Source organism: Schistocerca serialis, chromosome 3 (genome assembly GCF_023864345.2).
Source record: "Schistocerca serialis cubense isolate TAMUIC-IGC-003099 chromosome 3, iqSchSeri2.2, whole genome shotgun sequence".
NCBI classification, from domain to species: Eukaryota; Metazoa; Arthropoda; class Insecta; order Orthoptera; family Acrididae; genus Schistocerca; species Schistocerca serialis.
In genome coordinates this window covers 885,747,426-885,762,223 of record NC_064640.1, presented here as the reverse complement: position 1 = coordinate 885,762,223, position 14,798 = coordinate 885,747,426, and the positions used below count along the sequence as shown (strand labels likewise).

Below are 14,798 nucleotides of genomic sequence, written 5' to 3'. Positions count from 1 at the left end.
ATGTTCCAAATTCACAATTTACAGCTCGTCAATTTTATAGGCTTCTGTGAAACCTATACCATTCTGACAATTTCATTCATTCTGCCAACAAAGCTCACTTGGTGACTGGCATATGATGGTTGATACAAATTTTTTGCTCTAAGCTGGGATATTATGTTTCCTATGAAGGCTGCTGATAGCACGTATGAAATTTTTGTGATATTGAAACAAACATAAGTTATGAGGTACTTCCCTGCTTAAGTGATCATGTGGTGGCCAGACTTCTGCAAACTTAGATTTCCCAATTTGAACTTCAGAGCGTTCCTGTTTGAATACATCATATGTTTCCATGATGGACATGAGAAAGTGACGAATGTGAATTTTCTCTTTCTCATTATTTTCTCTAATCACTTTCGTATCCTCCCTGCTGGGTGTCTGGCAACTGACATCACGACAGTAAAAACCAATTACCAAGTCTCTAGTTTCAGAATTAAGGGCTGTATTTTGTGGACTACTGCCATGACTGGGTCTTTCAGACTTTCTGATGAATTTCCATACACGTCACTGAACAGCTCACGAAGAACTATGACTTTACATTGTGGTGAACATGGCAAGAAACGATCAGGTCAAGCCGTGGCATCACCTAAAGCACTATGTGACTTATATGGTGACAAACCAGTTTTACTAGGTTTCTGCTTTTGTATCTTATGTTACGCTATGTTTTCTAACTCTCTCCCTAGTTTTAGCTCTTTCTTCTAATAAGTCATTCTCAAATGCAGAAACTTTTGTTTATGCTTCTGTTGACATTTTCTAGCTTCTTCCAGATGCTGCTTGTTAAATTCTTCATAATTTTCTTCACTCTTTAAGTTTCCCTGCCTCTTTTTCTGTCTTTCTGCTGCTGTTAAGGGCATCGTGTTCTTTTAACCTTAAAAAAAATATAACAGTGACTCATATTAAGTGAATCACGTCACGCACTTAATTTTCTGTTTATACAATATTGCTTGGAATAGGGAAATTTTTAATAGTGATATTAGTTACACATTCCCACAAAGAAATAAATTACTGTACAAGATGGTCAGCTCTAATTTTCTACTTAATATAAAAACTTCATTACGTGAGAGTGACTCGTGTTACATGAAAGTTCATGCTATTGTATTATGTTATTTATCCTAACCTGTAATTTACCTACCTCAATTTTATACTGTTTATGAAACACATAAGGCTAGGTAACACTAATTAGATGTGATATACTAATTCTTACCTTCCAGTTAGTTGAAATCAAGGTCCAAAATCTCCAATAATTCACACTGCCATCACATGAAAAACACATGGCCTTATAAAAATGGCTAGAAATTATCGAGGTAAAGCAATAATGAGCAATAAACATTGCTGACATCCAGCTTTTTCAAACAATGTATAAAAAGTACCAAATTCTATTTTTTTAAAATCATAAGTGTATCCTGCTTTACATGGAATGTCCCTTCTAATGACGATTTTGGCGGTTGATAGCGGCTATGATAGAAAGGAATAATAGTATGTACTGTCAAGGAGCGTGAACTTGGCCTGAATACTGCAACAGAGGTAGGATGATTTGAATTGAATTCGCTGAAATGGAACGCAAAATCAGTCAGATGTACTGGTATGTTGCGATATTAGTGATATCCGTTTAGAAATGTTGAACTGGCAGCATAATGAATAAGTCATCACGAATGAATATACACTGCGCAACATAATTAAAGGGCCACTTTTCCGAAACAACGTAACTGTACCCCATTGCAATGGAAAGGTTTGAAATTTGGCTCAAAGGTGCCTACTACCGTCCTCCGTAATGGTGCAAAAGCATGGCACCCTGAGATGTCACTCTGGGGCTTGGCGATTCTTCAAACCAAAAGGTGTCGACAAATGCGACAAAAAGACCAGAGCTCAGAAGTTTAAAGATATTACCTCGGTAACAAATTTCACTACAATTCTGCCCAACACCGACATGGAAATGTCGCACGATGGGAAGGACGTCATACTCTCTGTTACCCACATCTCACCGCTCCCAGCGTTGAAATTACCCGGTTTCCTTGTGGGTGACTGTGGAAAAGATATCAGACACATCGCCGCTCAGAATAGGCTCGAAAAGGCCGCAGAAGAAGGCATAAAGGACATCAATGAGACCACCTCGTCTCTTGGAGCATCCATTCATACAAATTTCGCGATCTGAAACAAGAGTTTGCCGTGTGGTGTGCAGTAGAATGACGTTCTTGAGAACCTTTGACACTCCTGATACCCTCTGGACTATTCAACCCTTCTCTAAGGAGATCGTGGGGCAGGAACAAAGCTGAACGCGATCAAACACCTTACTTCACGCTACGCTCTTGTAGACAGTATGGAACCACTGGGGACAGTTCATAACCATTGGACGAAATTTAAACGTGTTCCGAAGCAGCAAAACGTGTTTATGCTTTTTCATTCCTCCTGTTTCACGCCTTCCTATGACGTGATCATGGGAGGTGCGACAATGATGCACATGTGAATGAAAGGCAAAGGGTACCTCTAAGATCCCCAATTCGGCAACAGCCTCAGTATCAGCTGTGCACCGTTGTTGGTACATGGAGAGCCATTCACTGACTCCTAGCCGCCTGTGTGACAGGCAACCATTTCGACACCCACGAGCTGAGTGGCGCTACGTTGCTGAACTAGCGCCTGCTGACCACATGCAATAACGAAGGGGTGCCGAAAGGGATGCCTGCGACGCCAGCACATTGGAATCAGTGTGTGGCTTTCTGTGTACACAGGACGATTTTTAAAGTGCCCAACAGAGATGCACAGATGGCATCTAGGGTACTGCCGAACTGGGAGGTCTCGCAAGTACTTTTTGAAGTCTCATTTGTGCGCGTGTCTATGGCGCACCCCTCTCCGCCCCTCCCTACCATTATCACGGCATAGGAAGGCGCAAAATAGGACGGTCGAAAGTACGCATAAGCACCCTTTCCTGATCTGGATCACGTTCAAATTTCGTTGAATGGTTTTTAAGGGTCCCTAGTGGTTTCACCGAGTACGTGGCAGCAAAAATTGCGGTCATACGACGCTGCAGAAGAGTCAGATTACTTTCAGTGTGTTTGCATCCCCTCAATATCCTTAGAGAAGAGCTGAATAATCCAGGGGGAGGGGGGGAATGTCAGCAGTGTCAAAGGTTCTCAAGAACGATGTTCTGTTGTAAAACTCACTGCAAAGTATCGTTTTCTACTGTGAAAGGTGTTTAAATGCATGCCCCAAGAGAAGAAATGGCTTCATTTACGCCCTTTATGCCACCTCCTGAGGCCTTTTCGTACCGATTCAGAACGGAGGTGTGTCTGAAATCTTTTCCTCGGCCACTGATTCGAAAACCTCGTTACTTCAGCGATGGGCCTCGCGCTTCCTATCTCCATCGGAAAGGCGCCCAGAAAGAAGTGAGACGTGGGTAATGGACATTTTGACAACCTCCTCATCGTGGGACACGTCCACGGTGGCGTTGGCAAGAATGGTGGTGGAATTTGGCACCAATATGAAGTCACCTTATACCTCACATGAACTTCTGAGGTCTGGACTTTTTCACATGTGTCAACACCTTGCTGTCTTTGTTTCAAGCGTCTCCGAGCCAGAGGGTGACGTCGCAGGGCGTCACACTTTTGAATCGTTAAAGAGGTAGGTTGTAGGCACCTTTCAGCCAAATAGGAGACAATTGCGGGTTTTCGAAAAATTACCTTTTAATTGTTTTATGCGGTGTATATAAATAACTGCTACTTGAAACAGCATCTTCATCTGATCGCGAGCAGAAACCTTCACTGATCAGGCTATCCAGGATACTGTAAGAACCGATGCAGATTGTGATTGTCACCTTGGTTTCCCTCTTACTTTTCGCGAACACTGCAACCAGGCGTTCTCCCACGGGATACATCTAAATCTACATCGACATACATAACCCCCCCCCCCCCCGTTCCCCCCCCCCCCCCCCATAGCCATCGTACGGTGCTTGGCGGACGGTACCCTGTACTATTACTTGTCATTTCCTTCTCTGCTCCACTTGCAAATAGAGCGAGGGAGAAGCGACTGCCTATATGCCTCCGTATGAGCTCTAATAAAGCAGCATTGGGTGGCCGATTTTGATGAAAAGCCAGGTTGTACCAGAATCCCAACAAGGCACAATTTGCGTGCCCAATTCGAAGAATGCATCGCGAAGCCAGAATGGCTATAGGTAAACGAGTTAAAGCTTAACATCTGATTAGACAGTTCTAAGAGTTCTATACTTCGTTAAGGTCAGGCACAAGGAAAGGACGAATATTGTTGGAATTTAAACAAGTAGTTGTATTGCGACACCTTAAATAAGGAACAAGTAACTGAGTAAAAATACATTTAAAAAAAAATAAAATGCTTGTATCTGTGGTTAACATAATTTATCAGTACAGAAGTGCTATGTCGGGACGTAGAGGAACACAATATGTCTATGAAAATATCGGAAGCATAGTGAAAAACAAAATTTACTGAAAAAAGTGTTTAAGTAGTACATTGGATTCTGTAGTGCCAGCAAACCCCCGATTCTATAAAGAATCTACCTCGCATGTTTAAAACGGATCCATACTTTTGATTACTTTAGAAATGAGTTAATGTGTTAAATATTTCACAGTAAGCATGTAAGCGAGAGAAATTTTGGTAAAGGTTTGAAATTATGTTTAAATTTCATTCAGAGTCACTAAGTGCTCTCATTATCAAACACTGGATAAATATATTCTGAGAAATTAGCGCTCCGTTTTAGGTAAACGTTAGATTTTCACGCATTTCAATGTTTATGACATGATATCTCCTGAACAGTGTGTTGTACAATGATATAATTTTGCAGGTACATTCAGCGCTATATATGGACACTCTCTGCAAAATGTGTCGCAAACATAGTAATAAAGAAAAAAATAAATTAAAATGTTGTACCTGAAACAGGAGTCTTACTGCATGAACAACGACCATGATTTCTTAGGTGGTGTCAGAAAACTTTCGTAAAGATTTGAAATTATGTTTGATGTTTGTTGCGAGTCAGGGTGCTCTCATTCTAAAATGCTGGATGAATATAGTCTGCGTATCTGTCTCAAGACACGTAAACAGATTTTAACAGTAAAAGCTTGATTTTCAAGCATCTCAATTATCATGACGTCATGTCTCCTAAACTATGAGTCGTCGAATGACATAATTTTGCAGGTACATTCAGCGGTATATGTGGATAATGTCTGCAAAGTTCATTGTGAATAGAGTTAGCAGTAAAGAAAAATTTTCTCGAAGGTCTGAAATTATGCGTAAAGTTGCAAATCCGTAATTACTCTCATTCTCAAATAATGGATGAATATAGTCCGGGTATTAGCGAGCGGTGAGTTAGGACATATACGCAGTTCGTAGCTGTAATACTTGTTTTATTGTCTTGAACCTTTCACATGAGACTCTACCTTATAATGAGTAGATTATGTCAACATTTAAATTTTTTTAAATTTGATCACTATTTCTATGAAATATTGAAAATCAAATTTCTGTTGCATCTGGAAGCCTTTAGATAGGCAACCTGCAACTAACATTTGGTTCTTTGCCCTGACAGTCGCTTAGTAATGTACATAAGATAAGAAAAAATGTGTAGAAGAACAGATACTGTAAGTAATAGAGTAAATGAGCTGTGTAGCTCGACTTTTGGAGATTCTGAACCATAAAACTGTTACAGAAGCAAATAAAAAATGGTTGAATTCAACATGGAAAATATTGGCCTTGTAAACTGGAAAGGAAATGACTTGTAGTTTCAGAAATATGTACACTACTGGCCATTAAAATTGCTACACCAAGAAGAAATGCAGATGATAAACGGATATTCATTGGACAAATATATTATACTAGAACTGACATGTGATTACATTTTCACGTTATTTGGGTGCATAGATCCTGAGAAATCAGTACCCAGAACAACCACCTCTGGCCATAAAAACGGCCTTCATACGCCTGAACATTGAGTCAAAAAGAGCTTGGATGGCGTGTACAGGTACAGCTGCCCATGCAGCTTCAACACGATACCACAGTTCATCAAGAGTAGTGACTGGCGTATTGTGACGAGCCAGTTGCTCGCCCACCATTGACCAGACGTTTTCAATTGGTGAGAGATCTGAAGAATGTACTGGCCAGGGCAGCAGTCGAACATTTTCTGTATCCAGAAAGGCCCGTACAGGACCTGCAACATGCGGTCGTACATTATCCATCTGAAATGTAGGGTTTCGCAGGGATCGAATGAAGGGTAGAGCCACTGGTCGTAACACATCTGAAATGTAACGTCCACTGTTCAAAGTGCTGTCAATGCGAAGAAGAGGTAACCGAGACGTGTAACGAATGGCACCCTATACCATCACGCCGGGTGATACGCCAGTAAGGCGATAACGAATATACGCTCCCAATGTGCGTTCACCGCGATGTCGCCAAACACGGATGCGACCATCATGATGCTGCAAATAGAACCTTGATTCATCCGAAAAAATGACGTTTTGCCATTCGTGCACCCAGGGTCGTCGTTGAGTACACCATCGCACGCGCTCCTGCCTGTGATGCAGCGTCAAGGGTAACCGCAGCCATGGTCTCCGAGCCTGCCATCTCGACTGCTAGTGATACGAGGTCGTTGGGATCCAGCACGGCATTCCGTATTACCCTTCTGAACCCGCCGATTGCATACTTTGCTAACAGTCATTGGATCTCGACGAATTAGAGCAGCAATGTTGCGATACGATAAACCGCAATCGCGATAGGCTACAATCCGACCTTTATCAAAGTCGGAAACGCGTTGGTACGCATTCCTACTCTTTACACGAGGCATCACAACAACGTTTCACCAGGTAAAGCCGGTCAACAGCTGTTTGTGTATGAGAAATCGGTTGGAAACTTTCCTCATGTCAGCACGTTGTAGGTGTCGCCACCGGCGCCAACCTTGTGTGAATACTCTGAAAAGCTAATCATTTGCATATCACAGCATCTTCTTCCTGTCGAGTAAATTTCGCGTCTGTAGCACGTCATCTTCGTGGTGTAGCAATTTTAATGGCCAGTACTGTATATGGCGGAAAATAACAAGAACGACCTGGACGGAAAGGAATACTACCCTGTAAGTCTTAAGAACAGTCAACGAAGTGATCAGATTACTAAAGGGAATGAAAAAGAGAAATTAAAATGCGTTGAACATGCCATCATAAGCAACACTTTTATAATTAATATTTTTTTGGCATGTGCTGGGAAAGAAAGGAAGAGGACGGCCTAGGAGGAAGTAGTTGGAAGACATCGAGAAGAGGATACGATGTGATGTTACAAGAAACTCAATCGAACATCCAGTGGCATAAGAGATTGGCTGCATCGACAAAATATGTTTGTAAACGGAAGACAGAAAAACTGATTTTCGCTGCTGACGAAGTTGCAGAAGATATGAGCATTTCTCAGTTACCGGTTCTACGGAGACTCGTCAAACATAACTACAGGAGAAAAGAAAGGTGAAAGCCGTGGCACAAAAGAACAATTTCACTGACAAAATTTTTGAGGAATCCTTTAGATATCTTTACATATAAAATGGCGTAAATGACTAACCGCATGGAAATACAAGTTCCAGTACTGGTTAGGAGAGAAATTCATTACAAACTTCAATTATCGTCGAACACATAGCAGTGATACCACATTGAATATCTCGTACCTTTGTTCCAACAAACAAAGCTGACATCTTTAGAATTCAGTCCAGGACACCATCGCACCTCCAAAATCTGGGTTCAGAATTAATACAAATGCGCGATAAAAGCGTCAAGCGGTTTTATTACTCACTTGGAATACTAATTATACAATGAGAATGGTATAGTCATCTACATCTACATAACACTCCGCAAGCCACCGTACGATGCGTGGTGGAGGGTACCCGTTACCACTACTTGTCATTTCCCCTTCCGTTACACTCGCAAATTCAGCAAGAGAAAAACGACTGTCTATACGCCCCTTATAAGCCCTAATTTCTCGTATCTTATGTTCTTCGCCCTTACGCACGATGTATGTTGGCGGTAGTAGAATCGTTCGGCAATCAGCTTCAAATGCCACTTCTCTAAATTTTATCAATGGTGTTTCTCGAGAAGAATGTCGCCCTCCCTCCAGGGATTCTCATTTGAGTTCCCGAAGCAGCTCCGTAACACTTACGTCTTCTTCGAAACTACCGGTCACGAATCTAGCAGTCCGCCTCTGAACTGTTTCGATGTCTTCCTTCAATCCGACCTGGCATGGATCCCAAACACTCTATCAATACTCAAGAATAGGTCGCACCAGCGATCTGTGTGCTAACGACATGCCTCTGCAATAGGGGAGTCGAATTATGCGTAATGTAGTGGCGAAAGCAGAGTTCTACAGAGACTACACTGCCCACGATCTCAGTTGTAAACCTGATCGTCCGGTGAAAACTCCGAGCAGTTTTGTCACTGTTGGGGAAGGCGAGCTCCGTCATTTTCAAAATACTTTGACGTGAACGCTGAGTTTATACGAGCAGTTTTGTCACTGGTGGGGAAGGCGGGCTCCGTCATTTTCAAAATACTTTGATGTGAACGCTGAGTTTATACAAGATTACGACCCGCTTATTTACCATTTGATTACGTTCTCTGTCTCTAACTCACTGAAATGAATTCAGAGGAAACGCCAATACAGAACACTTAGAAAATGTATCAGATCTACTAAAGAGATTACACTTGTCCGTCCTCTTTTGCAGTGCAGCTGCGCGATCTTGGATCCTTACCAGATAGGATTAACGGAGTACATGGAGAAAGTTCATCGAAGAGCACCACGTTTTGTATTATCGCGAAATAGGGGAGAGAATGTCACGGACATGATTCAGGATTAGGAATGGAAACCATTAAAACAAAGGCGTTTCTCGTTGCGGCGGAATCTTCTCACAGAATTTCAATCACAGCTTTCTCCTGCTAACGTAAAAATATTTTGTTGACGCCGACCTACGTAGGGAGAAACGATCATCATAATAAAATAAGGGAAATTAGAACTCAGACAGAAAGATATAGGTGTTCGTTTTTCCCGCTAGCTGTTCGAGATGAAATAATAGAGAATTATTGTGAAGGTGGTTCGATGAATCCCCTGCCAGGCAATTAAGTGGGATTTTCAGAGAATCCGTGTAGATGTAGATGTAGATGAGTATAGCCTAGCGCCTCACCCTTCTTCCACAGTGTGTGTGACCAGTTTATTCAGTTCCGACGGTGTACTCTTATGTTTCACACAAATTTCTAACCTTACTGAAACAACTGGACACACATTTTTGCTCTCAAGACAATCTGACCTTAAAACTATATTCAGTCGCTGAAAGCTATCAAAAGAAATGACTTATGAACCTGCCATTCTAAGCGAAAATAATAAAAGTTATTCATGTGGAAATGGCTAGAGTAATTAGCAGTGATTTAAAGGAAAGTAGGAACTGACTTAGTGAATCGATATCAGTATATAAAAGAAAGGAAACTTGTCTTGTAAGAAGTAAAGGTGACAACGTTAAAGAGGTCTCAGCTCTATACTGGAATTTCATACAGCGAAGAGTCGAGAAATGTAATCATTGCCGGCGAATGTGAGGATGGTTTCTTGCATCTAAGTATACAGTGTACTTCACAAACCGCTCTAAGTGAGATCCTATCTTGCAAAATCTCAAAAGGAACTCAATGGTAATAACTATGGGTAGGTGAACATTCGAAACAGAAGAATAAAATGAGGAGTTATCTAAACGTTACGATTTGGATGTGAATTTCTCTTAAAGTCGGATATCTTTTGTTTCTCACTTTCTGCTTTTAGTAAGTACTGACATTGTAGCTTCCTAAAGTACTCTTACACATACCACATGTTTTCGTCTCTTGGGTTTCCGCAAAGTTCTGATCATCTTCGATAACGTCACTAATATTGGGACATGGAGTAATAACGAACATAAAACGAACCAAATTGTAGTGTCTCAGCTCTTAAAGACTCATCGCTGCTAAAGCAGCTCACTACAAACTATTTTTTGAAGTAGACAATTCCGACAAAGTTACTGAGGTTTTCACTCCAAAAACACTTACAAAACTGCTTGCAGTTCACCTTCAACAATACGATACACCGAATAGTTTAGATCATGTATCACCACCTGAAGAATGCCTGAGTTATACAAAAGTAGTATAATCAATTATTTTGGTAATGTTTGTAAGAATGTGTGTGTTATTCAGACAAATACCCTAAGACAAAAAATTAATTTAAACTCAATGTCATATTTTTAGTTTAAAATAATGCTGAACCCGGTATCTCGTGTAAGTATTCCAGACCAGTTTAAAATTAAAGTTATTGAAGTGAATGTTACCTGTGCAGGTTTGGCTTCAGCTACGGCCAAGGTCTTATTGTTTCCGAGCTCCCTTTCGAAAAGTCAGTGTTGTCGTTTTACTTTACGGAAGGTCATGGTTCATTAAGAGCTTGTTTGCCTTGTGCAGTTTTGTTAGCAAACTTGCACTGGAACTCTGATGGAAAAAGACTGGGATGAGTATAGATCAGAGAAAGAATCAGTATTGTTCAAATATTACTAGAGTCACACATCTGAAATGCTGCTACCAGCATAGCTACTCAAGCAAGGCCAAAGTCGTGTACAGTCTGAGTTTTCCAGTTTGAGCTGGGTCTCTCGCTCTGATAACATTGCTATCCTGACTTTACTTAAAAAGGTTCTTCTTGGCCACATTGAGAGCTCGAGTATTAATTGTATGTCACTGGCCCACATTGATGGAAAGGATTGTGAAATTGCTCCCCAAAGTATTTTTCATTGTCTATTGTCGTGATAATATCTGGATGTTTATGTTAATGTATAAATTAGGGTACAAAATGATATTAAATACAAATAATCGATAAATCTAATATGAAGCAACGCTCCAATTTGTTTGTGCAGTTACAGAAGTGATAACTTGAAAATAAAGTGTAGTTTGACGTTAATGGGATCTCCAGTGAGCATCATAGAGAAAATAATTTGGCCGTGTTAGTAAACGTATGTTTATGAATTAAATTACAGTTCCATGTTTCTAAATAAGTGATGTACTTCAAAATACTAACTTATTCGAATAGTGTGAGTTTTTGCATCTAATGAATATGGGAAGCGATCACAGTATGGCGTCTTCCATTGTTTATTTACAGCAACCACTTCAAAAAGTGCGTGTGTGTTTTGAAAACATGAAGCTGCATTCAAGATTTAGGTTTTTAAATGTCCATTTCCAGTTACATATTGGGGAAAATTTGTGAATAGACTTGAAATTTATCTATAATATTTGACCTCATCACTTTTAAGACGTTGCCTAATGTTCCAGTTTGTTTTATATTTCATGCTATTTTTTAAACGTGCTGATTTCATAGCGAATGTTTTCGTATTTACACTATCAAAATGCTGAAAAATGGTCATTAAATACGGTGTAGAACGCACTTACCCATTGTCAAAGCTATTTTTTCCTCAGTCTGTACAGTTAATATTCGAGAGCATAGTTTCATTGTCACTGTGTAAGCCGTTGTCTCTGTCAGACACGTATTGCTTTTGTGTTTACCCAGTGCTGCAGAACTGTTTATTTTGTACCTAATTTTCTGTTTCCAAAATCTTCGAATACTGGGTAGTAAAGAAGAGTTCCAAATATTCTTGAAATAAAAATATCTAATGTGCAGAACCCGCAAAACTGCAGCAGACGTTATCAGATATTTGGTTTAATCTCTAATTGAGAAACAGTATTTTATTCGAACTGTTAAATGTTGACGAATTTTACAATCTCTAATCACCAGCCTAAATTCGCAGCCAATTAGTAGTTTACTTTTTGTTTACAGTGAGGTATCTGTTAATATTTATTTTATTTTGTAACCTGGTGTGATAATAAGCATTTTTAATGTGTGATTTCTTCTGTTTTGTGCACAGAACTCCTGAAGCAAATGCTGTGCAGTATACAGCTGCACAAGCACACCAAGCTCAGCAGCAGGCACAGGTGCAACCACAGCCTCAGGCTCAACCGAGCCCACAAGCCAGGCTACAGCTGGTGGCTGCAGAGCCCACAATCGCCGCCCAATACTACTCTGCACAAACTGAAGCACAAGCACAGGCGCAAGCACAAGCACAAGCACAGGCACAAGCTCAAGCTCAAGCTCAAGCTCAAGCTCAAGCTCAAGCTCAAGCTCAAGCTCAAGCCCAAGCTCAAGCTCAAGCACAAGCACAGCTGCAACCCCAACCTCAGCCACAGCAGCAGCTGTTGACTCAGCAACAGCTGCAGCAACACGTTCTGACCCAGGCACAGGCCCTGCCACAGCAGCAACTGGTGGTTGCTACATCACCACGCTCAGTCGCTCTCGTTCCTCAGCAGCTGACACCCTCCAGAGCCCACAGTGTGCACGAAGCACGACTGAGGGCCTCGTTGGCCGGTGAGGATCCGAACGCAGCCGTTCAGCAGCTGATAGTGGCAACTCCGACGCCTACACAGACACAGTATGAGGGTGCACAAGTGGCACAATTCCTGGCTCTGTCCCAGCGACAGCAGGCTCAGGAGCAACAGCAGCAGCAGCTGCTACAACAGCAGCAGCAGCAACAACAACAGCTACAGCAGCAGCAGCTTCAGCAACTGGCTCCCCAGCAGGCTGTCCAACAAGTGGCTATACAACAGTCTCATGCTGGCCTTGCTGAACAGCGCCAGCAGGCTGCTCTGAGGCAAGCTCAGCAGCCACAGATAGTCTACCAGAGTGTCGAAGACCAACAGGCCGTCCTCCAAGCCGCTCGACAGCAGTCGGCCCAGCAACACACCGCTGTACAGCAAGCCGACCGGCAACAGGCGGCACTCCGAGAGGCACAGCAACAAGCTGCGCTGAGAGAGGCACAGCAACAAGCTGCGCTGAGAGAGGCACAGCAACAAGCTGCTCTCAGGGAGGCGCAACAGCAAGCTGCCCTGAGAGAGGCACAGCAGCAAGCTGCTCTGCGAGAGGCTCAGCAACAGGCCGCACTACGAGAGGCTCAGCAACAGGCTGCACAGCAGGAGGCACAGCAGCAGGCAGCACTGCGAGAGGCTCAGCAGCAAGCTGCACTGCGAGAGGCACAGCAGCAGGCGGCTCTCAGGGAGTCCCAGAGGTACAGACCCGTACAGCAGGTGGAACAACAGGCTGTGGTTAGGGAGCCACAGTCCTATCAGGAGTACGAGCAGCAGCAAGACTCCCAGACGCAGATACCCGTGTTGCAGCAAACACGCAGACCGGCACCGGAGCAGTATTTGCGTGAAACGACTCGCCCTCACCAGGCGAGGCGGCCGCAGGCTTTCTCGCGCACTCGTCAGCGCATTACGACTCCCCCTCCGATCCACGACGAGGAAGTGATCAACTCTCTTCTCGGCCAAGCGCCAGAAACTAGGACCATCTATCAGTCCACCGCACGTCCTTCGTACTTCGAACAGACTACTCAACCCTCTCAATCGTCTGTCTTCGAATCGACAGCCTCGGGAAGACAAAGATCTCAACGACCGACAGCTGCACTCGACAACGGACAACCTGCTGAGCCCGAAGGAGGAAACTCTCTACCTGTCGTGCGTCTGCCCACACCTGACGGGCAGCGTCCTCTCACCCACTCCGAGCTCCAGGCTCTTGTTGACGCCGGTTTCAAAGTAGCTCCAGTGGCAGAGAGTGACACCCCTGCTCCCAACCCCGTGTACTATCAGCCACAGCAGCAGTTAACCTCCACTAAGAGACAAAGGTCGTATGCAACGCCGACACCTCCTGCTCAGTCAGTGGGTCAGGAAAGAAGCAAATCACGCAGGATACAACGGCCACAAAGGCCGCAGAGGCCACACAGCGCTGCTCCGGCTACGAGGCTGCAAGACGAGTATCTCAGTTCCTTCCCTAGCCCGTCCCCTACAGCTGGTAGGCCCGTGTACGAAGACACGAGAACACAGCGTCCTGTCTACCAAGAAATTGTAACCCAGGCTCCAGTTTACCAGGAAAGTCCGACAGCACAACCCACGTACCAAGAGCTTACTACAGTCCGTCCTGTCTACCAAGAACCGACGACAGCAAGTTCTGCCTATCAGGAGATAGAAACACCTCAGATTATTTTTCAGGAAGATCTGAAAGGACGGCAGATATACCACGACGCTCAGACTCTGCAGCAACAGCGGCCTACCTACAACCCACAGCCCGTAGTGCCGGAAGCTGCCCCAGCACCTGTGCAGTACGTGGCAGCGACGACGGCCGCACCAGCTACAGTGGCGGCCCTGAAAGACCCTTACCAAGCGGTGCAGGAACATCTTCGAGCCCAGCAGCGCACGCAGGCTAGCGCGCCCCGGCGGTTCCAGCAGCAACAGCAACTGGTGCAGCAGCAGGAACAGCAGCAACACCAGCAGCAACAGCAGCAGAACCGCTACGACCAGCAGCAGTTCTTAGAACAGGACCAAGAACAGCAACAGAGGCCGGAACTGGACTACAGGTAACATGTCATTCCAATCGTTGCAAAAACCTTCTATCTCCAGTTTGTCAAACAACTTTAGATTGAAAAATGAAAAACACATTAAACTGTCTATTTACTTTGCTATTTAACATTCAGTTCGTAGTAGATTACTAGGTGACAATAAACTATGAAAAAATATTTTCATATCACAAAGGGCTGCCATGGGGGGGGGGGGGCTCTAAGCACTATGGGACTTAACATCTGAGGTCATCAGTCCCCTAGAACTTAGAGCTACTTAAACCTAACTTACCTAAGGACATCACACATATCCATACCCGAGGCAGGGTTCGAACCTGCGACCGTAGCAGTCGCG

General features: G+C 43.4%; 1 protein-coding gene across 1 annotated transcript in view; it reads left to right on the top strand.

Moving 5' to 3' along the window:
* LOC126471119 (uncharacterized) overlaps nt 1–14,798 on the top strand; it is a 115,190-nt gene that overhangs the window by 90,439 nt on the left and 9,953 nt on the right. Inside the window, exon 3 of the mRNA XM_050099201.1 lies at nt 11,927–14,464. Coding sequence (XP_049955158.1) covers nt 11,927–14,464 — 2,538 coding nt within the window. The remainder of the gene's footprint in view (nt 1–11,926; nt 14,465–14,798) is intronic.